Genomic DNA, 23,924 nt, shown 5'->3' with positions numbered 1-23,924 from the left:
ATTTCTGACAGCTGCATGTTTTTTTTTTCCAGGTTTACTATGTATGAGTCGGTACAATCATGTACTTTGTATACAATCAGGTTTGATGTTTCCACCTGTGAAAGTAGTTATATTTTAGTTACATTATTGATTGCATATAAAAAAAAAAATTTAAGCATGTTTATTGGTATACAAACGAGTTTGATTTTTGTTATGCAGCAATAGACTAATAAGTTTATTTAATAACTGTATGAGTGTAATAAAGTGCAAAAATAAACCAATACGTATATTTTATATAATTATGGAATAATTTTTATAAGGCAGATATGTTACCTTGTACTTTAAGCTCATATCTCGCTCTTTTCGTAGACTTTTCTCTGGTTTTTGTGCCAAGTATGTGAATGTAGACAATGCTCTATTTTTGTTGTCCCAATACCATTTTTGGACCAAAGAGTGAAGACATTCTAGTAAAGTTGCTATTGGTAACTCTCTTACTTCTTTGAGTGCTGCATTCACAGATTCTGCGATGTTCGATGTCATTGTTTTGTATCGCCTGTTTTGGCTGTATAACCTTGTCCACTTACTGTTTCCAACTTCGTTTACCAGATAGTCTCTTATGCCGCTATGAATATTGTCTAGATCTCTCATATTTTTTTCATATTCAGCAGCATTGTAAGCTTTGGAAGCACCATTGAATGCATTTCTGAGTTCATCTCCCCCTTTTTTGAACTTGGTCTTGATATTCTTTAGCAAGTGGTAGCAACAAACTCCATGCATGAGGTTTGGGAAGTTTGTATTTGCTGCTTTCGCAATACTTTCATGTCTATCTGAAATAATGCACTGCCCTTCTCTCTCATTGTATGATTCTTTTAGTTTGCTGAAGAACCAGTTCCATGAAGTGTCATTCTCAGAGTCTACTATTGCAAATGCTAGTGGAAATATGTGTCTATTTGCATTTTGTGCACTAGCTATTAACAATGTTCCACCATGTTGATTTTTTAAGAAAGTACCATCCGTGACTATTATTGGATTGCAGTGTTGCCAACCTTTGATGGAAGCACCTATTGCGAAGTATAGGTATTTGAAGTGGCCATTCTCGTCTGTGACAAGGTCTGTGATTGTTCCTGTAATTCAAGAAACTATTTAGTATATTATATTTTTTATAGTTTTGTTTGGAAAAATTGGTTTTAGGGTTATGAAGTAGTACCTGGGTTGCATTTTTCCATCATGTACAAGATTCTTGGTATTTCAGAGTACGATTCGTGTGGACAGCGTCTTGCATCTACAATAGCCTTTTCTCTAGCCCTCCATGCTTTTTGGTAAGATATGGAGACACTATAGTCATCTGCCATGTCATCCACTATTTCATTTGGTGTGTAGTCTCTCTTTGGGTTTACAAATTTGGTTCTTATTACACTACCAATCAGGTTGCTTGTTGCATTAGGGTGGTCTACAGATGTGACATCTAATGAGCATGTATGAGAATGCTGAATCTTTCTGATTTTGAACATGTTTGTTTTTCCATGTTTTGATGCCAAGAAACTCCATTTACAATTTTCATCGATGCAAACTAGCTTGTAGTCAAGTTTGGAGGATCTTTTTACCTTGAAGGGCTGATTTCTTCTTATTGAGTATAGGCTGACAGCATTTTGTAGTGTTTCCTTGTTTGAAAAAACTTGTCCAACAAATATGTTATCAACATGAGGATCTGAGATCACTTGACTTGTTGCTTGCTGGCTTGTTTCAATTGCATTTTCAACTTGATTGATTACAAAGTCTGCCATGTTTTGTGCATACTCTGTCCTTGTAGGTATAGGCTGTGTGATTTGCATTGTATGTTCAGAGTAGTCATGATTGATGGAGCTGCTACCAATGTTTTATGGTGGAATGGCTGCTGAAAGGTTTACCATCATAGGGTATTTGGTCTCATCATCATCTTTTTTTCTGATTTGTTCATAAAATCTGCAGCCATTGTCATCTGTAATCTTCATGGGTGGTATTCCTGATTTAATTTGGAATTGAACATCAATGTTTTGTTTACTTCTGTCCAAACCCAAAGTAGAACATATTGTTTGTGCAAGTAGGTTGTAAGAACATTTTGATGGTATCAATATCCCTGTCACTTCAAAATCTGTGTAGTTTGTTTTGTCCACCCATTGTCCATTATAAAATATCATAACTGTTCTTGGATCTTCCATATCAAACTGTCATTAATCAATGCAAATGTAACTTTTATTATAAACAGTTTTGATTATTCTAAGTATTTTTTTTTATTGACAAATGTACGTATAAAAAACGATTTTCTCACATAAGTATTTGAAAGTATTGTTTGTATAATAATCAGTTATGTATTTTTAACTTTTATAATTACCTATTTTTGATAGCTTTTGGTGGTGCTTCTAGGAAAGGCAGAGGAAGACGATGAAGATGTACATGTCGTCGAGTACTCTGCAGAAGGTAATTTTTTCTTAAGCTTTGATTCTTGATCGCATTTGCTCTGTTGACTATTTGGTTGATCTGTCGATGATTCTGATTCAGCTAGCTGTGACTTTTTTGTTTCTGAAGCTTTTTTTTGTTCGTCAATGGAGTTTTTTTTTTTTTTTGGAGAGAAGTTTTGCAGTTGTGATATTGATTTGTATAATCGCAGGGAAGCGATTTTGCAAATCGTTAGTGCAGTTTGCAGAATCGAAAACTGTTTTTAGGATGTTCGATCGGTTGTCGAACGATTTTTTTTTTTTTGTTCGTGAATGTTTTTTTTTTTTTCAAGTTTTGATTTGAATTCTCAGATTTTGGATTATAGATTTATAGGTTTCCTTTTTGATTATAGATCACGCGCTTTTTAGGAATTAAAATCCCTTGATTTTTGGATGATTGCAGCGCCTTTGATGACGTTGGCAGTCTGGGTTTTTTTTGGATTTACGGTACATGGTGATGAGGTGGCACGTTATTAGGAGTGCATTAGATTAATTAACGTCATTTACGTTAATAGATTGTAAATTACGTATAGATATGAAAATTTCCCTAATTGTATTGTGTTTCGGGCTAGCAAGATTTCGCCATGACGCGATGTATAACACAAATATGGTTAAATAACGTGTTACAAAATGTATATGTAAATACGACATAATTCTAAATTGATAATGACAGATACAATTAACATAATATTTAAAGAAGTTCATATTAATCGTATTTTGACTCATATTTGCTTATGCTAAACCCAAACTCACTAATTTCATACCCTTTTTAATTAAGTCGTGTTATATAGTATCATGGTTTATATTATCACCCTCAAATAAAATAATGTTGTGGCATGCTTGATCAAATGCTCATCATAGCCAAATGACATTTTGTTTTAAAAAAAATTAATTTTTTATGCATATAATTAGCCAATAATCTATATATTTATCTATAGATATTAACTGGCGTTAGTTATTGGTTCTTGGTTCTGGGTTCGTTCAGGTGTCCATGACGTCGAGTAGTTATCAACAAATGGAGGTAGCGGAGAAAATGACAGGAATTTTTATGTCGAAATTGCAGGTGCAACTTGAAATAGATGAATTTGTTAGAATAAAAGAAGCTTTAAGCTGGATTGACCGTCATTTGTGTGGGGACAATTGATTTTGGAAACTGATAGCCAAATTACTTTGTCATCCTCTTTTGATCTATTAGTTCATGATGTTCGTACTCTTCTCTTATCTTTAAATAATGTTGAGTTGTGTTTTGTCAAACGATCCGCAAACAAGCTGGCTCATGTTTTAGCCAAGGATTCTTGTTTCTCTCCAGGTCGTGTGCTTCAATTGGTGAATTGTTCCAACGAAGTGCGTTCTATTATTATTAATGATTGCTAGTTAATAAAGTTGCTAAGTTTATTCAAAAAAAATTGTGTTATTTTGTAATTATTTTAAAAATATGTGATTATTTATATAAAAAAAAAAAGTAAATTTTTTTAAGAAAATTTATGTAAATAATAAATTAATATAATTTATATAAATAATTATTATTTATATAATAATATAATTAACAAATTTTAGAATGATTAGAAAAAACTTTTTTATTAAAGAAAAAAAGATCTTTTTAACAAACTTAAATTTAATTATTTATATCATTCAAAAAAAATTAATTATTTATATTAAGTTGCTAGTAATATACCATTAGAGACTCACAGGGGGACAAATCGGGGGTCATTGCTGCTTACGCTTGATCCTGCAGTACAAGAAAAGTTGTTGGCTTGGAGAACCAAGCTTTCATCCGACAATTGGTGTCGAAGTGAGCACATTATTGCCGGGGAACTACTTAGATTTTAGTGACGTACGTCAACATTTTAAGGAACAACTTGTGCAGAGAATGAAGGTAATCAATTGATGGGCATAATAAATTTTCTTCATAAATAATCAAACAACTAACTAATAATTTAATTCTTTAAATATAGTATTATTATGATATCGATGGTCACCCAGAATCCGAAAAAGTGATGAGGACTCTTTACCATGAGATGGGCAAACGATATTCAGAAAGAAAAAAACATTAGGCATATTTTCTTTCAAAAATATTACGAAGAAAATCATGATAATTTAGAAGTGGCACTCAATGCTACGCCTGAGCACTATGTAACAAGAGAGCATTGGAAAGAGATTATTGATTTGTTTTTGAGCCTAAAATTTATAGAGCGTTCCAATCAAAACAAGAAAAATAGAAAACAAATGAAGTACCCCTCAACTCAAGGCACAAAATCTATGGCAGCTGAGTGTCATGAATTTGTAAGTATATCATTAATTCATTTAATGAAATTATAATTTTTACAGTATCTAACACTGATAACAATACAGAAGGAGCCAAAAAAATATGTTTTACCAACTTGGAAAGACAACCATCTTAGAAAAAAGGATAAATCTTGGGTCAATGATGTTGCTAAAGAGAAATGGGTGAGTTACACTAATATTTCAGTTTTTTCTTAAAATTACCACACAATTGAATATTTAACAATTTTTATTTATGGTTAGGAGGAACTCACCAAAGAAATGGAGGAAGAGATGGCGAGAAGTAGACTTCAAAGCCAATCTGGCAGTGATTCTGGATCCTCAGAGGTGCCACCTGACATCCAATACAAGGTCATGGGCAAGGTTTTTGGTGAGAGGAGTGACTATATTCGAGGAGTCGGTTACAACATAGCAAAGAAGGGGAAAAGATCAACATCATCTAGCTCTTCAAGCCAAAGTCAAACTCAATCTCAAGCAGGGTCTACTCTTTCTCAAGATGTTGATATTCTGGTTAAGATGTTTCAGAGATTGCGTGAACGCTTTCCACCGGGACACGACACTTCTGATCTGTATGACCTGCGATTTGACAGATTCCTCCAACAATATTTGCCAACCCAACCTCAGGGTAGTGCAACATGTCCAAGGCCGCAACAACAACCTTTTCAGCAGACTCAGCAATCTCCTAATGTGCAGGGAAGTTCCTCCCAATCTCCTCTTATTCCGAACATGTTTGGATGCTTCTCCCAGTCTCCTCAATTTTTATACTCTGATTTTTTGGAGGATCATAGTCCCAACAGCCGATGTTTGGTCAATTTGGGAGTTCATCTCAGCAGCCGATGTTTTATGAGGGTCCAATGCAACAACCTTCTCCGAGTCAATTTTTCGGTGCACAAAATCCATATATTTTTCCTGGTCAGTTTCAGCAACAATCACCGAATTTTTTGCCACAGCAACAATCTCCAAATGTTTCGCAACAACAACAATCTCCGAATTTACTACAACAACGACAGGCTCGACAATTTGTGGAGATTTTATCTTCCCAACAACCATATTACCCATCACCGTCAGTATCGCAAGCTCAGAACAATGCACAAACTACTGATTTTAACTTGAACACTACCGGCTCAAAATTTTTAGATAATATGTTTGATGAAGACAACAATAATTAGTTTATGTTAATTTTAGTTATGTGTGGATTTATTTAAGTTTTTAATTATGTTTGGATTTATTTAAGTTTTAAACTATGTATGGATGATAATTATCTAATTTTTATGATGGATAATTTTTAATTCATAATGTGTGTAGTAATTACTTTATTGTTAATTTTAATTTTAATATTTATTTATAATATTAATTTTAATATTTATTTATAATATTTATTATTAATATTAATGTAAAAAAATCATAAATATATTTATAATTTATTATTTTTTTTTATATAAAAACATTAATACCAGCGGGGACCCGCCGCTATTAATGTGTCAGCAATTGAATTTGGTGCATTAAATACCGGTGGGGCCCGCCGCTAATGGTCCGCCGGTATTAATAATTAATAGCGGAGGATGTGTCAGTCTGCCGCTATTAATGATTAATAGCGACTGAGTATTACCGGCGGGACAATACCGGCGGAACCCTGCCGGTAATAGCAAATACCAGCGGATTTGGACTTTAATACCGGCAGACTCTTCTGCCCCTAATTATTGGTATTGTTGTAGTGTAAATATATGGCTGCAATAGAGGCCATAAAAGAGGCAATTCAGCTCAAGGGTTTTACTAAGGAACTAAGGTTCAATTTAGATGACATAACAATGCACTGCGACAACCAAAATGCACTGCACTTAACGAGAAATTTAATGTTCCATGAAAGATCTAAATATATAGATATCAAGCTACACTTCATCAGAGATATTATTGCAGAAAATGAGGTGTTTGTGAAGAAAATTGGAATAAAAGAGAACCTTGTAGACATGATAACCAAGTATGTAAGTTTAGCTAAGGTTAGACTTTCTCTAAACTTGCTAAATATGCTCCGATGCTAGTTGAGGAATCTAGTCCAATTCAGCCCCAAGTCCCTAATGGCTAAGTCCTAACTTAATGGCCAAAGTGGATAATTGATGTGTTTAGTCATCAAATGAGGAAATTTCCTATGCTAACTATTTGTTAAAATAGTTAGTTTCGGTGTTACAACATAAAGCTTATATAACTTCTCATTTGTAATCTTGAGGCACCAATTTATAGAGAGAATCTTAGAGAGGTTTAGTGAGCTTTTGAGAGAGAAAAGAAAGAGATGGAGGGTTGTAATGGCATTAAGAGAATCAACTTGTAAGCCAACTCTGTTCATAGCTCAATGAAGCTCCAAAGTTATTGGGCTGTTCTAGCCAAGGGATAGGCATCAAACCTCGTAATGTTCATGTGTTGATGTGTTTAAATGTTCATTGCTTTGTTTATTAATTCAGTTCATCATCATTAGTGTTAGTTTACTTAATTTGTTCTAATTCTTTCATTGCACTATTTTAATTGTGTTGTTTTTGATCGAGGTACCAAATTATTTAGTGCATCAAAATATGGATTTAAATAACTTGTTGCTCAAGTATATAATAAAAGAAAAACATTATGCATGCAACATATTATAAAGTGTTGGCAATTAATCTGCACTATTTTTGTTTATACTGCATTCAATCCGCATTAAATGCGAATTTTATATTTTGGATCCAATACAATCTGTAAAATAGCTCAAATCCAATTCAACCAGTTATTGTGGATTGATTATTTTTTAATTTTAAATTATTTAATATTATTACTTGTTTGATCTCCTAAAAAAGTTCTTCATAGTTTTCCTTTAGTGTATGTTTTCTTCATCCGTTATGGTGTACACTGTGTAGTCCCACTTAGACATTTAGTAGTGGTATTAATTTAAAAAAAAAAAAAATTGGATGTTTTTGCAGAAGTACTTAAACAAATTGAGATTCGATGATAATTGGCATACCAAATTTGTTATTAACAATTTTTATTTTACGTATGAGAAGGGTACGGAGCCCCTACCCAATGAAAAGCATATAGGGCCAGTTTGTAACAACTGTATTACGGAGAAAAACAGTTGTAGTTGTATTGTGAGAAAAAATCAATTGTAGCAGAACTATGAAAAAAAATTAAGTTGAGTGTTTGGTAAATTAAAAATTTTATAATGTTGCGAGCTGTTAAGATTCTATCATAATAATGATAATGTTATAATCTAGTATTTTATAATCACAAATATATATATAAAAAAATATGTTATATAAAATTTTATTTTTTATATATTTTTAATTATTTTTCCTATAGTATAAATCTATATGCATTTGATTAAAATAATTTATAATATTTTTAAATTATGTTTTTATCACTTGTAGAAAAATTGTGGTTTATAAGAAACTTGGTTGATGTTGTTTGTTAATAATATAAATATAAATATAAAATATTTTTTAAAATAAAATAAAAAATTTAAATATTATTTATGTTAAATATTTTTTTCCTTCAAAAAATAATTTCTTTTTGTAATATAGAATAAATAATTAAATATATTTTTAGTAAAAAATAATGGAAAATTCTACAATGCACCCCCTTAAAATGGATATATTGATGCACCCCTATCTGTTTTAGCATCCGAAATAATTTTTTAGTCAAATTTTTTCTCATGGTCATGTACGTTATAGTTATTTAAGACATCCTGCAAAATTTTAAGAAATTTAGAAAAGTTTAACATGCCGAAAATTATGTTCAAACAGTGTATTGCACGCGTGACTATTTTATTTTATACGCGTGTAAAATAAACTGTTTGAACATTATTTTCTATATTGTAAATTATTCCGAATTTTTCAAAATTTTGTAGGATATCTTAAATAGCTATAACGTACATGAATATGAAAAAAAATTAGAGTAAAAATTTTTTCTGGATGCCGAAACAAATTAAGGGTGTACCAGTACACACCTTTTAAGGAGGTGCATTGTATAATCACCCAAAAATAATTTATTATAAATTTTTTTAATTAAAACAGTTTTTTTTACAAGTTGGGTTATACTAATTTTAGCTTTTAACTTAAAGTTTTTCATAAATTGTTCAATAATATTTTTTATCTACTTAGCAAATATCTTTTTATCACAATTTTTTTTATGAAATAGTTTTTAGTTTTTTAAAAAATTATGCCAAAGGGGTATAGTCACTAATGTGGTAAAAATTGGTACCAATAATTGAACTATTGAACTTTTTGTAGGAAATGGTTTTGATGATCAGCAGTAATGGATAAGAGGGGAAAGTCACGATTTGACTCAAACACAATTATTTGGATTAAGTTAGAAAAATTTAAAACTCAAAATGCTTTGAAAATAAATTAAAAAAAAAAAATCATCGGCTTACCTATATGACCATATGATATATTGAAATGATTATAGTTTATGTATCAAATCATGCTCCTAAATATTTTTAGCGGTTAAAAATTTCTTTTAATTATTGAGATTGTTAGATTTAATGAATTTTGTCTAATTTTATTTAATTTTACTATTTCAGTGATGATTTATGTACTAAATCATGCTCCCTAACTTTTATATTTACCAAATCATGTTTATCAAACTTTGACATATACTAAATCATGTCTTTTGAACTTTTACTTATATTAGACTTTTTTTACTAAAATAATTCTTAAATCTAACAATCTCAATAATTCAGAGACATGATTTGGTACATGTCAAAATTGGAGAAGAAAAATCCTAATTAGCCTATATTATATACATACTTATGAGTCAAAGATTAGTTAGAAAGTAAACCAAATCTTGAACAGGTGGCTTTGTAAAACAAAATCACTGTTTAATAATAAGGTCAAATTAAGAAACATTAGACAGACAAACACCCTCTTCCAGTTCAGATATTGAAAAGGTGTGCTCAATCCCAATTCTGTCATTATTTCAAGACTCTGATTATCAATATATTATATATTTTACCTGATCCTAAGCAAAAATATTAGATGAGTATGTGTAATTGTGTAACATTAATTTGAAAACCTAATATGTTTAGAAAAAAAAAATTAAAACCTAATAACGTGGGAATAATTGATTTAATCATAAATTTAATATCTAAGAGGGAAATGCGGGCAGGCAAATGTGAAACTGAAATAATAAGTTGCCATTTTTTCGTGGCCACCATGTGAGAATGACAATAAATTGATTAAAAGAAAGAACGAAAATGTTTTTTAATGTTTATTATAAGAAATTATAAATTAGATATAATTTTATATTATAAAAAAAAAAAAAGTCAAACGTAGTAAGTTAGTAAGTTTTTCAAGTAGCCGTTATCTCTAATTTCGGCAACAAGTTTTGGCAAACAATGTTTGAAACCAAATGGCTGCATTCCTACTTGAAGTTATCATTTTTTTTAAGGAAAAGTTGAGTTAACATAAAAATATATATAATGCCACAAAAAATATATAAAATAATTTTGAGTTTAATTTCATTCAAAGAAAAAAAAAAGCAATAACCAGATACACCCAATGTTACGGGTCAACTTAAATGTTTTCATTATGTTGGCACAATTAATCTCATTAGTCCTTCTTCTTACGTTATTTGCAACTTCAAATAGTGCTTTGGACATCTCATCTAGTCATCTCATGAATCATGGTCCAAAATTTTCATCAATTTTTGTTTTCTTTTTTGTTTTATATATTAAAAAAGGAAAAAAAGAAAGTCAAATGAGAGATTCAATAGAAGCCAGCCTAGTTGGAAAAGCCCCCAAGAGAGATACTTTCCTCTTGTATAAGAAGATCCCTCTTTTATAGAATCTACCTCTAATAATAACTATCGCCATTACTCTTCCACACTCTCTCTTTAGTCCCATATATATATACATACACTACAGGACTATAAAAGATTGATTACAGAGAACTAAAAACACAAATAGGAAAAAAATAATTTTAATTTTAATTTTTTTTTTCATTTAAATTTTGAATTAATAAGATGGACATGGAAGAGCGGAAGCCAAAGGCACTAACTCGGCTCAACACGTTCGTCGCCAACAGCCGAGTCGGAAAGCGATTCAAACTCACCGAACGAAATTCCAACTTCACCACCGAGTTAAGAGCCGGAACGGCTACTTTCCTCACCATGGCTTACATCCTAGCCGTCAACGCATCTATCCTCACCGACTCCGGGGGTCCTTGCAGCGTCTCCGACTGCATCCCTCTCTGTTCCGACCCTTCCATCCCTGTCTCAAGCTGTACAAGTTCAAATCTCACGGTTATACAACCCGACTCGTCGTGCAAGTTCGAACCGGTCAACCCGGGTTACGCCGCTTGTTTAGAGGTATTACGGAAAGATTTGATAGTGGCCACCGCGGCTTCGTCCCTGATCGGCTGCCTCATAATGGGAATCTTCGCGAATCTTCCTCTTGCTCTGGCTCCTGGAATGGGTATCAACGCTTACTTCGCTTATACCGTAGTCGGGTTTCACGGGTCGGGTAATGTCTCGTACGAGAGTGCGTTAACCGCCGTTTTCATCGAAGGCTTAATCTTCTTACTCATCTCGGTAGTTGGATTTCGTACTAAACTTGCTAAACTGATCCCGAAACCGATTCGGATAAGCTCCTCCGCCGGAATCGGACTCTTCCTGGCCTTTATCGGACTACAAAACAACCAGGGAATCGGGTTAATTGCGTACGATTCCTCGACTCTTGTCACAATCGGAGCCTGTCCTCCCTCCGAACGCGTATCGCTCGCACCCGTGCGGACGTTAGTTAACGGAACGGTAGCTCTGATCGAAGGCGGAGGTGTGTCGGGAGCGATCATGTGCAGCCGAGGACGAATGGAAAGCGCCACATTTTGGCTGGCAATGGTGGGTTTCGTTATAATTGCTTACTGCCTGATCAAAAACGTTAAGGGGGCAATGATATACGGCATCGTTTTCGTAACGGCCGTTTCGTGGTTCCGAAACACTAGCGTGACGGCGTTTCCCAACACCGTTTCGGGAGAAACGGCGTACCGTTACTTCAAACAGATTGTTGACGTTCACCCAATACAAAAAACTTTAGGGGCATTGAGTTTCAAGAACATGGGTAAAGGACATCTTTGGGAAGCTCTCGTCACGTTTCTATACGTAGATATACTATCAACTACCGGGACTCTGTATTCCATGGCGAGTTTCGCTGGTTTCTCAGACGAAAATGGCGATTTCGAAGGTCAATACTTCGCTTTCATGTCCGACGCCACGTCAATCGTGGCTGGGTCCTTACTAGGCACGTCACCCGTAACGGCGTTTATCGAATCGTCTACGGGAATAAGAGAAGGTGGGCGAACGGGACTGACGGCGATCACGGCGGGTGGTTACTTTCTGTTAGCCTTTTTTTTTACGCCGTTATTGGCTTCTATACCAGCTTGGGCAGTGGGACCACCGTTGATTTTGGTGGGTGTTTTGATGATGAAATCAGTAAAGGATATTAATTGGGAAGACATGAGAGAAGCCATCCCAGCTTTCATTACGTTGATTTTAACACCGTTGACTTACTCGATTGCTTATGGGCTGATCGGAGGAATCAGTACCTATGCTGTGTTAAATTTATGGGATTGGTGTTCTACACTATTGGCAAAATTTGGAATTGTTAAGAGAGTAGAAGAAAATCAAAATGGATCTATTGTTGTTGGTGGGGTAAATGGGTCACATAATCATCATTCTATTGAAGATGCAACAGTAAAGGCGATTCAAGTTTAAGCTTTTTTAGAATTTCATACAACAACATTAGTAGCAGAGCATAGGTTGTATTTTTTTTTTTCTTTACCACTTCATATAAAAGTTCAAAGTATCTTATAATTTTTCTTTTTTAGGAAATTATTTGGTAGGAAAATTTTTATTCATTTTAATTCTGTGTAAATGGTATTTAGTTTGTACTGTCTTGTATGTATATGATTTTTTTTTTAATCTTTTTTCACCTATATATTGAATTAATTCTAATTTTTGGTGAAAGTTAATTATTGAAAAAAACATTAGGTACTAATGGGAGCGAGTGAGTTATTACTACTAATTATATCCATTTTGGGACCATCCTATATATTTCATTGGTTTAATTTCTGCTTGTCTGGCAAGCATTATATATTTTGGCAACAAATATATGTAATCTACCCAATTATAAAAAATCAAAAAGGAGATGGAGATTTGGCTTTGATACACTAATGGGGAAAAGGGGTGTGACTAAAATATTTTTTTTTGAAAACATGTCATCATTTCAAAATAAAAGATAGAAATTATAATATAGGATACATAGTTGTCATGATGGAACTTTAAAAAAAATTGTTGTGACAACATATGTTTTCTTAAACCAGCAAATAAGTGTTGTGAATGGTCCTATTGTCATTGTTACTTGCTTTCCTTTCTTTCTCGTCTAGCTTTTTAACCATTAATTTTGGAGTTGAACTCAACTTACATTGAAAACGACACTAAAGACATTGATGAACTATGAAAGGCATAGGCAATTTACACTAAAAACATATATTGGAAATTAAATTAGCTTTGGTGGATTATTGATATGGTTGTTTCTGACTAAGCTTTAGATTTAATTTTTATAGTTTTCATAATAAATATATTCTAGCTTTTAAAGAGTTTCTATTTGGTTGACAGATTTTCTCCATTTATAACAAATATACTATTTACTACTGTACTGTAATTTGATGTAAATCATATAAAAGAAAGTATCATTATATTATATTATTTAAAAGGGATAACTTTTTATCTGCCACACAACATTAAGAGTCGTGTTTTATAAAAATATATGTAGAGTATGATTAATTAATTAACTACTCGCACTAGCCATATAATCAAATCAACTTTAGATATGGTATTATTGAAAGTTGGGTGTCGAGGTTTAAGTTAAAGATAATATGGATAATTTGGAACATTTATTTTCTTCATGTATTGATTTTGCCACAAACTAAAAATGTTCTATTAAGGGGACCATTTGTCAATAACAGAAGAGGATTTTAGTCACTTAATATAGGAGCATATATATGTAGTATAATAGACCAAACACCTGGCCTTTTGTTTTTTATAGATATTGCACTAGTGGAAAATTATATACATATAGCTGATTCAAAGTGCACTAAATTAAAACTACTTTTAATTCACCTCGAGAATAAGAGGGTTTATGGTGTATAGAAAATTTGTGATATTTTCTCATAAAGGAGAGGGTACCTACCAACGTACATGTATAGAGACAGAACGATTCTTTTTATAACAATGAAAGCTTTACCATATAATTGGTTGTTTAATAAGCTAATATTTGGTACAATGTAGCTTAAGAATTAGACACCTCATTATTCTTGTTTGTTATTACTATTAATAATTATGTAATGTACCATAAGCAAAAAGAAAATAATAATGATAATAATAATAATAAACAGATGATGAAATGGAAAGTTAAGGAGGTGGGAGAGAACATATTCTTGACGTGGTTTATTGTTGAACAATCTGATCATATATATATGAGAAAAAACATGGTGCATATAACATATGTGTCTTTATAATCTGCTTATTAATTAGTATATTTTTCTTTTTTTTTTCTTTTAAGAATCAAAAGGTAACACTTCTTCCGGTCCACTTGAGAAACAAATAAGCAAACGTAATAAAATGTGTTTGATGATCATAATCAGGACACATATGCAGGTTCTCTTGTGAAGTGACACCATTACTACATAAACATGTGGCATATTAATGTTTGTCTTGTCCCAATCTCAGACAACGTACACCCATCCCATGCTCTTCTTATCAATATATATATAAATTAATGAGTGGCATTAGGATAAGAATTTTTATTTATCAATACTATTACAATGAATAATAATACCATATATATTATATCTATTTGTTGTGAGTATCTCTCATCAAGTTTCACTTTTTCCTTTTAGTATTAGAATCATATAAACATTTGTATATATCACTAGCTAATAATTAAACCAAGAATTAAATAAAAAATAAAACATAATAAATGTATATATAGCTTTAATGGTGGCCGGGTGCATGATTTGGATATACTAAGTAGATGAATAAAAGCCATTATAGAGAGTTGGAAAAAATAATTTTTACAATTAGCTTGTCCTATTTATGGGTTTCTTTTATTTTCAAAACAAAATTGATTAAGTTATATATATAATAGATAGATAATGACTTGTTATTCAAAATTAAGATAAAACCACCGTCCAAAATCTAATTCATGGTGGGGAGTTGTTGAAATTAATCACGATGGAGAACTAATTAGATAAGCATATATGACTACAACTTGCAATTGCTAGTACAAAGGCAAATCTTATCCATCATGATTTATATTATTTGTTAGTGGTCAATCCCATACATATTTATATATACTAAGTTAATATACTAAAATTTATTTTTAATTTTTATTTTAATTATACATATATTTTAGTAGTATAATTAATTTTTTTTGAAAAAAAACAATAAACAGAGAAACTTCATTAAAAGGCATCAAGCCAATAGATCAGGATACAAAAGATAAACAAATTTAAACCGCTAAATCAGTGGACAAGCTCGGCCACCACACCCAAGCCTCATCTAAATCTAACGCTCGTTTTGCTAAAGAATGAGCAACATGATTCTTTGACTGATTACAATACGACAGGGATATGCTACTGAAAGAATTCCTAATATTATTAATATCATTAAGAACAATACCAATTTCATTGAGACAGGCGCCCTACTATTGACAGGCAGAACTCCTCGCTGATAATCAAAAAAAGCAGTAATCACCGTATACCCAATTTGCACGCAGCAAGAGAGCCCATGAAGCAGAGCTTTGGCTTCAACAACGTGAGGTTCCAACAATCCCGCGCAAGGAGCCGCACTCGAGAATAGGACATGCCCCATACGATTGGAAACCAAAGCCCCCATCCCTATTTTTCGGTTCTCAACACAAACCCCAGCATCCACAAAAAAATTAAACTCACCAAGAACCAGATCAGTATCCGATGAGGCCGATCGATTACTCGCGTTGCTAGGAGCCGGACCCATAGAAACTGGCACAACATTATTAGCATCTTGATACTTCCATAAATAATTCATGGCCCAGGCACTAACCATGTTGTCAGAGACGAGCTTGTGATCATACACAAAGGTATTTCGCCTATTCCAAATTCGCCAACCAAGGGTTATAAACAGCTCAAGTTCCTGTCGCCGCAATGTATCCATACACCCCAGTAACAACTCATAATAGCAAGAAGCGTCCTTCAAGGAGTCGAGGCCACTCAAAACCCAGCCTGAACAAATAGACTTAAGAGAAGGGCAGAGCCAATGAGCATGAATAGTAGTCTCGTTATTCTGAAAGCAAATTGGACATACAGTGGAAACCTTCAAACCATGGTGAGATAAATTGGCATAAGCCGGGATGAAATTCAGACATGCCTTCCATACAAATTTTTTTATCTTAGGCGGAAGATTCTGCTGCCAAAGAAGTTTCCACCACCGAGAGGAGCCTAAGGAGCCCAAAGCTTGGCCCCACCCCAACCTGGACACGGTACTCCAATATCCACTCTTTACCAAAAAAGAACCATTATCCGAAAAATGCCAAATAAGCCTATCTTGACAATCAAACAAGGAGCACAAGATAGACAGAATGGCATAAGCCTCCCCCTCATCGAAACACACCTCAACAAGAGGATAATTTCATCTTCCAAAATCAATTTTGAGGTCACTAAACTATTTGTAAGTTCGGCCCACCCGAGAAGGAATACGTCCGCCCCACATGATCCTTTGGGATCCAAACGTCTTCACGAATTCTGATTGACTCCCCGGAGCCCACACGCCAACGACAGCCATCCTTCCAGAGATCACGACACCATAAGATACTTTTCCAAAGAAAAGAAGCACGCTTTGTCACTTCAACAGTTAATAGGGAGCCATTACAGAATTAAAACCCTTTCATTACCCTAGCCGCCAGGGAGTCAGGAGAGTTATACAACCGAGCAGCCTGTTTAGCCAGAAGAGACTGATTAAATGGAAACATGTCCCGGAAGCCTAAACTCCCATCATTCTTATGCCAACAGAGACGAGGCCATGTACACCAATGCATCTTTTTCTTATCATTATCCCCACCCCACCAGAAAGTGGCACACATACGATGAATCTCATTAATAAGACCGACTAGTAAACGAAACAGACTCATGGCATAAGTGGGGATGGCCTGAATAACCGATTTTAACAACACTTCACGCCTCCCAGAAGAGAAAATCTTCGACTTCCAGCCAAAAAGTTTATTCCAAATCTTATCTTTAATCGACTGAAACAGACCACTTTTACTTTTACCTGCAAAACAAGGCAACCCAAGATATTTATCATGACAAGGAACAAGCGGGACCCCAAGAATGTGGGCCAGATACTCACAAAAATCAAGAGGAATACTAGAAGAGAAGCATACCGCTAATTTACGCAAGTTCACAAGTTGTCCCGAAGCATTTTCGTACTGATGTAGAGTTTCTCTAAATCGAACACAACTAGCCACCGAGGCTTCCAAAAAGAAAAAACAGTCATTCGCAAACAAGAGATGTGAAATCACCGGACCCCTTCTGCCACATTGAAGTCTCGAGATTGTCCCTCTTCCAATATCACGCTTAATAAGAGAAGTCAAGCCCTCAGCACACACTAGATTCAAAAAAGGGGAAAGTGGGTCCCCTTGCCGCAAACCCCGAGAAGGCGAGATATGGCCAATAATGTCTTCGTTGATGTTAATAGCATAGGACATCGAGGTAATGCAGCGCATAAGTAACCCAACTTAGCAAGGGTGGAACCTGAGTTTAAGCTACATACCGCGCAGAAAAGACTAGTCAACCCTGTCATAAGCCTTAGCCATATCAGCCTTGTATGCCAGAAACCCTTTCCTTCCTCTCTTGTGCCTTTTAATAGCATTAAGACACTCAAAACTAATCATTGCATTATCAGTTATCAAGCGCCCCATGATAAACACACTTTGTTCTTCTGAAATAACATCCCCCAGAACCTCCCGCAATCGATTAGTAATCATCTTAGCAATAATCTTATACATCACATTACAGAGGCTAATTAGGCAAAATTCACTAGTAAGATTAAGAGATTTAACCTTGGGAATCAAAGTAATAATGGTGTCATTGATAGAAGAAGCAGAGGTTGACCCATCTATAAAACCCAAGCAAGCCTTACACACATCAACTCCAACAATGTCCCAAAATTTTTGATAAAAACCAACATTCATACCAACCTTACCAGGGCTCTTATCAGGGTGCAATTGAAACAGCGCAATCCGAACATCTGCTTCATACAAAGGTCTCATTAGCACATCATTAAGCTCATTAGTCACCCTAGGTTGAACCGAATCCAAAACCACAGAAAGAAACTCATCAGGAGGGTCATGAGAAATGAACAAAGAGCTGAAATAATCCTCAAAAACTATAGCGATGCCATGGGGCGACTCAACCTAAACACTATTCTTATCAAAAATACCACTAATAGTATTTTTCTTCTTACGATGAGTAGCACTTTGATGAAAGAAAGCTAAATTTTTGTCACCCAATTTCAACCAAGGGTTCTTAGCACGAGAGAACAAATACTTTTTGTCTTTATAAAGCAGAACATCAAGCACTTTTTCCAGCTTTCTATAGGACCACCAATTTCTATCATTTAAGTTAGAGTCAAGCACCTCTAACTCCTTCTTCTTCTTGCGGATAGCCTTGCGTGTCCTCTTGAAAACCGTACCATTCCAAACATTAAGAGCCCCTGAAACACCCTTAATCTTCTGTTGCACACCACCAATATCATTCGACTCAGATGACCCCCACTGATTAGGAATAATTTCCCAGCAACCAGGATCGCTCGCCCAAGCCATCTCAAAATGGAACCAGCCTTTTTGCTTAGGACGTTTCCTAGAATCACAACCACGGAGGATGCTAGTCAAGAGGGGTCTTTGGTCCGACCCCCATAGCTTCAAGTGCGAGACATAAGAATTCAGAAACATTGAGTGCCAGCTATTAGAACAAACCATACGATCTAGAAGTTCTTGCAAGAAAGAACCATTTGTATGCTTATTACACCACGTGAAACGAGCTCCTTCATAACCCATATCAACAAGCCCACATTTTGCTAAAGCTTTACGAAAACTATCCATAAGACTTTGAGCACGGACCGAACCACCACTTTTCTCATAGGAAAATAGAATCTCATTAAAATCACCACCCCCAAGCCAAGGTCCAAAATACCCATCAGCCAACCTCTCAAGAAGACACCAAAACTGGGATCTAAGATTCGCCTCCGGTTGGCCATGGAACCCAGTATAACGCCACCATAGATCACCATGAGAGCACACCATAACATCAATATGGCTACGAGAATAACCTTTAAGCACCACAGTAACATTACTACTCCAGAATAGGCACAAACCACCACTTCTACCGACTTTCTCAACCACTAACTTACCAACAAAACTCAATCTAACCCGCATCACTTCAAGAATCGAGTGAGTCACAAGTGTTTCCAACAAAAAAAACAATGTCTGGCGAAAACACTTGACATGGGAACTAAGAATTTGGAACGTTTGGTCATTCCCAAGACCTTGAACGTTTCAAGCCAAACAATTCATAATACTCGGTGGCCATGATCCTCAGGGTCCACCGAATCTAAACCAACCACAACAACTCTCCCAACCACTACATGTAAAAGAGAAGACATTACCTTACTCACGGGAACGTCACTCACATCTTTAACTATGTCAACTTGAACCTCATCTAAGCCAGAAGAATCAACATTTGCCAATAAGCATTCATCCATTAAACCCCGTTTAAACACTTTTTTGGGGCTCTTGGACTTCACCTTTAACACACCATATTTATCTGAAAAAGATACTTTTTTGGTTTTCTTCCTTGCATGGGAAAAAATTGACGTACCACCATGCATGTGAGCCACTTCCAACTTATCATTGGCTTCTTTCTCCACCATCTCCACACTAGCACTCCCATCCACCACAAAATCATGATCCGAACCAAGACCATCCACATTAGTTTTGGAAGTAGAAATATCCAAAACTGAAAGAGAGTGCAAATCCTGAGCAATAAATGCATCCGAGACGGGATGCCAATTTACTGCCTCTTCCACCATAATACCCTTGCATTTCCCAAAAACATCATTAGTAGCTATTTTCAACCCTACCCCTCCTACAACACGACCACCCTCCAATGGTCGAACACTCACGGGGTCACTCACCTTCCCCACGTGAACCACAGCCCCAGACTTCGAGGCATTCAAGGCACGGCCCCGAGGCCTTTTAGAGCCATGTCCACTAACCTTGTCCGGGAAGGGAACCCGAATCCAATCACCATATTTTAATTGGTCCTTGCCACCGACCGAACTCGGCTTTGAAAGACATTCTTTAAAAGGATGACCCAAAATACCACAAAAGTAACATAAATTCAGAAGTCGTTGGTATGTAAAAGACATCTGTAATAATGATTTATTCGGTGCCAGTCGTCTTCTGATCACACGAGCGAGGGGCTTGCAGATATCGACACTAACACGGACCTTCATAAACGCTCCCGTACAAAGCCCATTTGGACCGCACAACACATCCAAAACCTCCCCAACCGACTTCCCCAACTTAAAGCCCCAAGCCTTCGTCATACAACACACTGGCACCTTATGAATCTGAATCCAAAAAGGAGCGTCATCAAACACCATCTCTGTCGGAGCCAAAACATCATCCGGTTCCTTGAGTTATATAATTTTTTTAATATTGCATATTATTATATTGTAAAAATTGAATAAATATATTAGATCATTAAATATATACAATAGTATTTATTATATTGTATCACTAAAAATTAATATATTTTAGTAATAAAATTATATACCACAAAAAAATTATAACAATACTAAATTTATACTCAAAAAATATATATCATGCTACAAAATTATATATACTACAATTAAAATATGTATACATACCAAAAAAATTATATATAATAAATTAAAAACTAAATATCATCTTAAATAAATGATATACTATATAGACAATAAAAACTATATCTCATACAACAAAATATATACCTGCAATAAAAAATAAAGTAATATATACCTTACAATCAAAATATATATAATAACAAAAATAATTATATATACTTATAAAATTATATACAACCATAAAATAATTATACCATACTTATAAAATTATATATCACCTTTATATATGATGAAATAAAAACTAAACATGCATGATCTAAATAAAATGATATACTATACAATAAAACTTATATACCATATAACAAAAAATATATACCTTACAATCAAAATATATATAATAACAAAAAATAAAAATAAAAATATGTAGGATGCTAATAAAATTATATATCATGTCAACGAAAGTATAATAGAAAATAGAACTTATATGTTAAAAAATGATTTTTGTGAGCAAGGATGGAATTTTCGTAGACCCGGTAAAGATTGAGGCAAATGAAGATCGACATTTCCCGCTCTTCTCTCTCTTTCGGTGTCTCACCGGAGCTATGGCAAAACGAGCAAAAATGGTCGAGAAAGGGAAATCCAAGGGGAAAAAATAGGTCCATCTTCTTCGGATAGGGTCATCAAGACCAAATTCATGGATGCTATTCTCGGAGTTCAGGAATTGGAGATTGCAGATGACATTGAGCCAATGGAATAGTACAATGAACCAATGGAATAGTACTCGGAAAAAAAATCGCCTGAAGACGGAGTCTATCTTCAAGAGACGAAGTGAAATCCAGCAGGACTTTTCTTACTGCTTACCGTGGCAAAGAATGAACTACGGATAACTATCACATCATTTAAGAATCTCAAAATATGCCTAAATCCCAAGAAACCAAATTTTGGGCGCCCAGGTTGACATTGACTATTTTCAAATAAGACAGTCTATTTACAAATTCTCAAATGAGACAGTCTATTTTCGAATTCTAATTGACTTATTAAATCAATTAATTTAGTCTACAAGATGATATTATCTCAGATAATATGGAGACCGTGGGCCTATGTAATCAAGCTCCTAATAAGCAGATCTTGAAATTTACCGAGTAAATTTCTTAACTTGTTAATTCCTCTTGATTCCACTATAGATTTGGAAGTGCACTATTGATTACATAGAACACTTTATACACCAAGTATAGATACAGTATAATTTATCTATTTTTTCAATCACAACAACCATTGATTCTCTATAGACAGTTTACATTGAGTAAGGAAAAAATTATTATTTTAACCTTCAATGTATTTATCCTTAAAACACTTAGTTACTTGTAAATGATATTTTAAAATACTAATATAATTACTGAAATGAGCGCTCTATCATTTATTGCCTTTAGCCAAGCTCAAAGGAAACCATCGTTTTATTTTTATTAGTAATAGAAGCTATAGATGTCCATATCTATGATTAACACTCTCACTCAATTGTACTACCGAGTCCCCAAGATGTAAGTATGTGCTAGTCCTACGGGTAAGCTGGTAACAAAAAAGTCAAAGAACCAGTGCAATACAATTAAGCTAGAGCTTAACCATCTCAAGATTGAGATCAAATGATCTATGATCAACTAAGTGATATTGACTTAGAAAAGATATAATGGTAAGTTTATGATATCTTTTTCACTGTCAATATCGGTCCAGTCCAATATATTGTCGATATATCCGATCCTGGTTTACTTTACTAATGCCCTGGAAAAGACATTCCACTTATCACGTTAATGTAAATCTAGTGCACTGATAAATTGTGAGACTAAATAAATTTAAAGCATATAATCACAGTTACTTTCTACTGTGATGACATCACTGTAATTGTAAATAACTATATGTTCATAATTTAATATAACTTATATTTTAAACATATAATCACGTAATAAATATGAGAACAAATCATGTGACAAGGTCAAGATATGATTTATAGTTTTTATTGAAAGTAAATAAGATTACAATGATATTAGATTTTATTTAGGGCATAAAATCCCAACAAGCACCTCTTCGGGGTGGCAAGCTACTTTAGTGGTGACACTTTTGTATTTAGCTTTGTTTGTAATTCACATATGTAAGCAGAGCTAATATCATATATATTCTTGGAATTCTCTTGAAACCCCATTAAACTCTTTATAGGGGTGACCTGGTGACTTATGAAGAACCTTATCACTATCTTGATAGGGTCCAATTGTGTACTCTCTTGTCCTATCAAGACCGTATAATAATAAAATGATGTTTAACAATACTTCCTTGTGTATGTTTCTATGTTCTCTATGTGTTACCTATTTGTTTCCTTTGTTGGGTCATTGTGTGTCATTTGCCTATGTGTTTACTTGTGGGTTGTGTGAGATTAATCCTTGGAATGACTTATGTTGTGCTTGCTCATACTTCGTGGTTGCACTCAACATGCGAAAGACATGTATCGTGCCTAACTATTGAATTTGTTTTCCTACAAATGCAGTTAGGCTGACTTGCTAGCTCGGTATGCCAACAAGTGTTGCATGTCCCGTCTACTTGGGAGTGTACAAATAGTTAGCATGTGACACTATGCGATCACTACTAGTTGGGAAGTTTCAATGGTCGGGTACCACCATTTTTCTCGTTTCTTTGTGCAATCTTAATTTTAGGGTTCAAAAATCTTAGTGCATGCATGAGTTATTTTACTCGAAGTGTTGATTCCCTTTGGAATTTCCTTAGTATGCGACTATCTGACACTAGGGAAGTGTCAGTAGTATGTGCATGACTATTTCCCTTAGCATTTAGCGATGTCATCTTTTATTTGTATTCTTGTATTCCCATCAAGTTAAGCATTTTAGCCCCTTGTTAGACTTCTTCTCGAATTGGATTTTCGAAATGTGTAACCCTTTCTCGAATTTGGGGCGACTATTGATATCTTGGGAGTGTCAATACTCGCATATTTCTCTATTGTGCCGCATGGTATTTCGTTTCATCTTTTGTTGCTTGGTCAAAGTTTAATCTGTTGACTTTTTATATCTTCAAGGTGTATTCTTGTCTTTGGGCTCATAATACATATTTATTATTACTTTATTTTTATTTATTTATTTATTACAAATATAGGGTACAACTCTGTGATAAATATCAATAAATATCATATGGTTGAGAAAGTACCATAAGATGTGGGTGCAACAAAATTAGAATAAAATTGTTGTACATAATAGT

General features: G+C 34.2%; 3 protein-coding genes across 3 annotated transcripts; 1 reads left to right on the top strand and 2 right to left on the bottom strand.

The window, feature by feature from the left end:
* Positions 1 to 270: 270 nt before the first annotated feature.
* Positions 271 to 4,841, bottom strand: LOC133037058 (uncharacterized). The gene is made up of 2 exons (XM_061113877.1): positions 1,187 to 4,841; positions 271 to 1,103 (listed from the first exon to the last, which is right to left on the bottom strand). The coding sequence occupies exons 1-2, from the start codon at positions 1,809 to 1,811 to the stop codon at positions 271 to 273; spliced, it is 1,458 nt and encodes a 485-aa protein (XP_060969860.1). The 5' UTR covers positions 1,812 to 4,841.
* A 5,539-nt stretch (positions 4,842 to 10,380) lies between these two features.
* LOC115708177 (adenine/guanine permease AZG1) lies at positions 10,381 to 12,685 on the top strand. Its single transcript, XM_030636384.2, has one exon. The coding sequence runs from the start codon at positions 10,719 to 10,721 to the stop codon at positions 12,462 to 12,464; it is 1,746 nt and encodes a 581-aa protein (XP_030492244.1). The 5' UTR covers positions 10,381 to 10,718; the 3' UTR covers positions 12,465 to 12,685.
* Positions 12,686 to 15,261: 2,576 nt separating this feature from the next.
* On the bottom strand, positions 15,262 to 17,493 carry LOC133037014 (uncharacterized). Its single transcript, XM_061113827.1, has 3 exons — positions 16,681 to 17,493; positions 15,432 to 16,286; positions 15,262 to 15,360 (listed from the first exon to the last, which is right to left on the bottom strand). Exons 1-3 carry the CDS (start codon positions 17,491 to 17,493, stop codon positions 15,262 to 15,264), a joined length of 1,767 nt encoding a protein of 588 aa, XP_060969810.1.
* Between the last annotated feature and the right edge of the window lie 6,431 nt (positions 17,494 to 23,924).

The sequence above is a fragment of the Cannabis sativa genome, chromosome 1 (assembly GCF_029168945.1).
Source record: "Cannabis sativa cultivar Pink pepper isolate KNU-18-1 chromosome 1, ASM2916894v1, whole genome shotgun sequence".
Lineage (NCBI taxonomy): Eukaryota > Viridiplantae > Streptophyta > Magnoliopsida > Rosales > Cannabaceae > Cannabis > Cannabis sativa.
The sequence above is the reverse complement of the archived record's forward strand: the minus strand, read 5'-3'. Positions and strand labels throughout refer to the sequence as shown.

What these genes read in the sequence shown, in the direction of transcription:
- LOC115708177 (XM_030636384.2), top strand. Translation starts at nt 10,719, where the DNA reads ATGGACATGGAAGAGCGGAAGCCAAAGGCACTAACTCGGCTCAACACG.
- LOC133037014 (XM_061113827.1), bottom strand. Translation starts at nt 17,493, where the DNA reads ATGTCCTATGCTATTAACATCAACGAAGACATTATTGGCCATATCTCG. An exon ending in CTGACTCCCTGGCGGCTAGG is followed by an intron (nt 16,287 to 16,680) that starts GTAATGAAAGGG and finishes TTTTTGGTAAAG; the next exon opens with AGTGGATATTGGAGTACCGT. An exon ending in CGCCTGTCTCAATGAAATTG is followed by an intron (nt 15,361 to 15,431) that starts GTATTGTTCTTA and finishes TATTGTAATCAG; the next exon opens with TCAAAGAATCATGTTGCTCA.
- LOC133037058 (XM_061113877.1), bottom strand. Translation starts at nt 1,811, where the DNA reads ATGCAAATCACACAGCCTATACCTACAAGGACAGAGTATGCACAAAAC. An exon ending in GATGGAAAAATGCAACCCAG is followed by an intron (nt 1,104 to 1,186) that starts GTACTACTTCAT and finishes CTTGAATTACAG; the next exon opens with GAACAATCACAGACCTTGTC.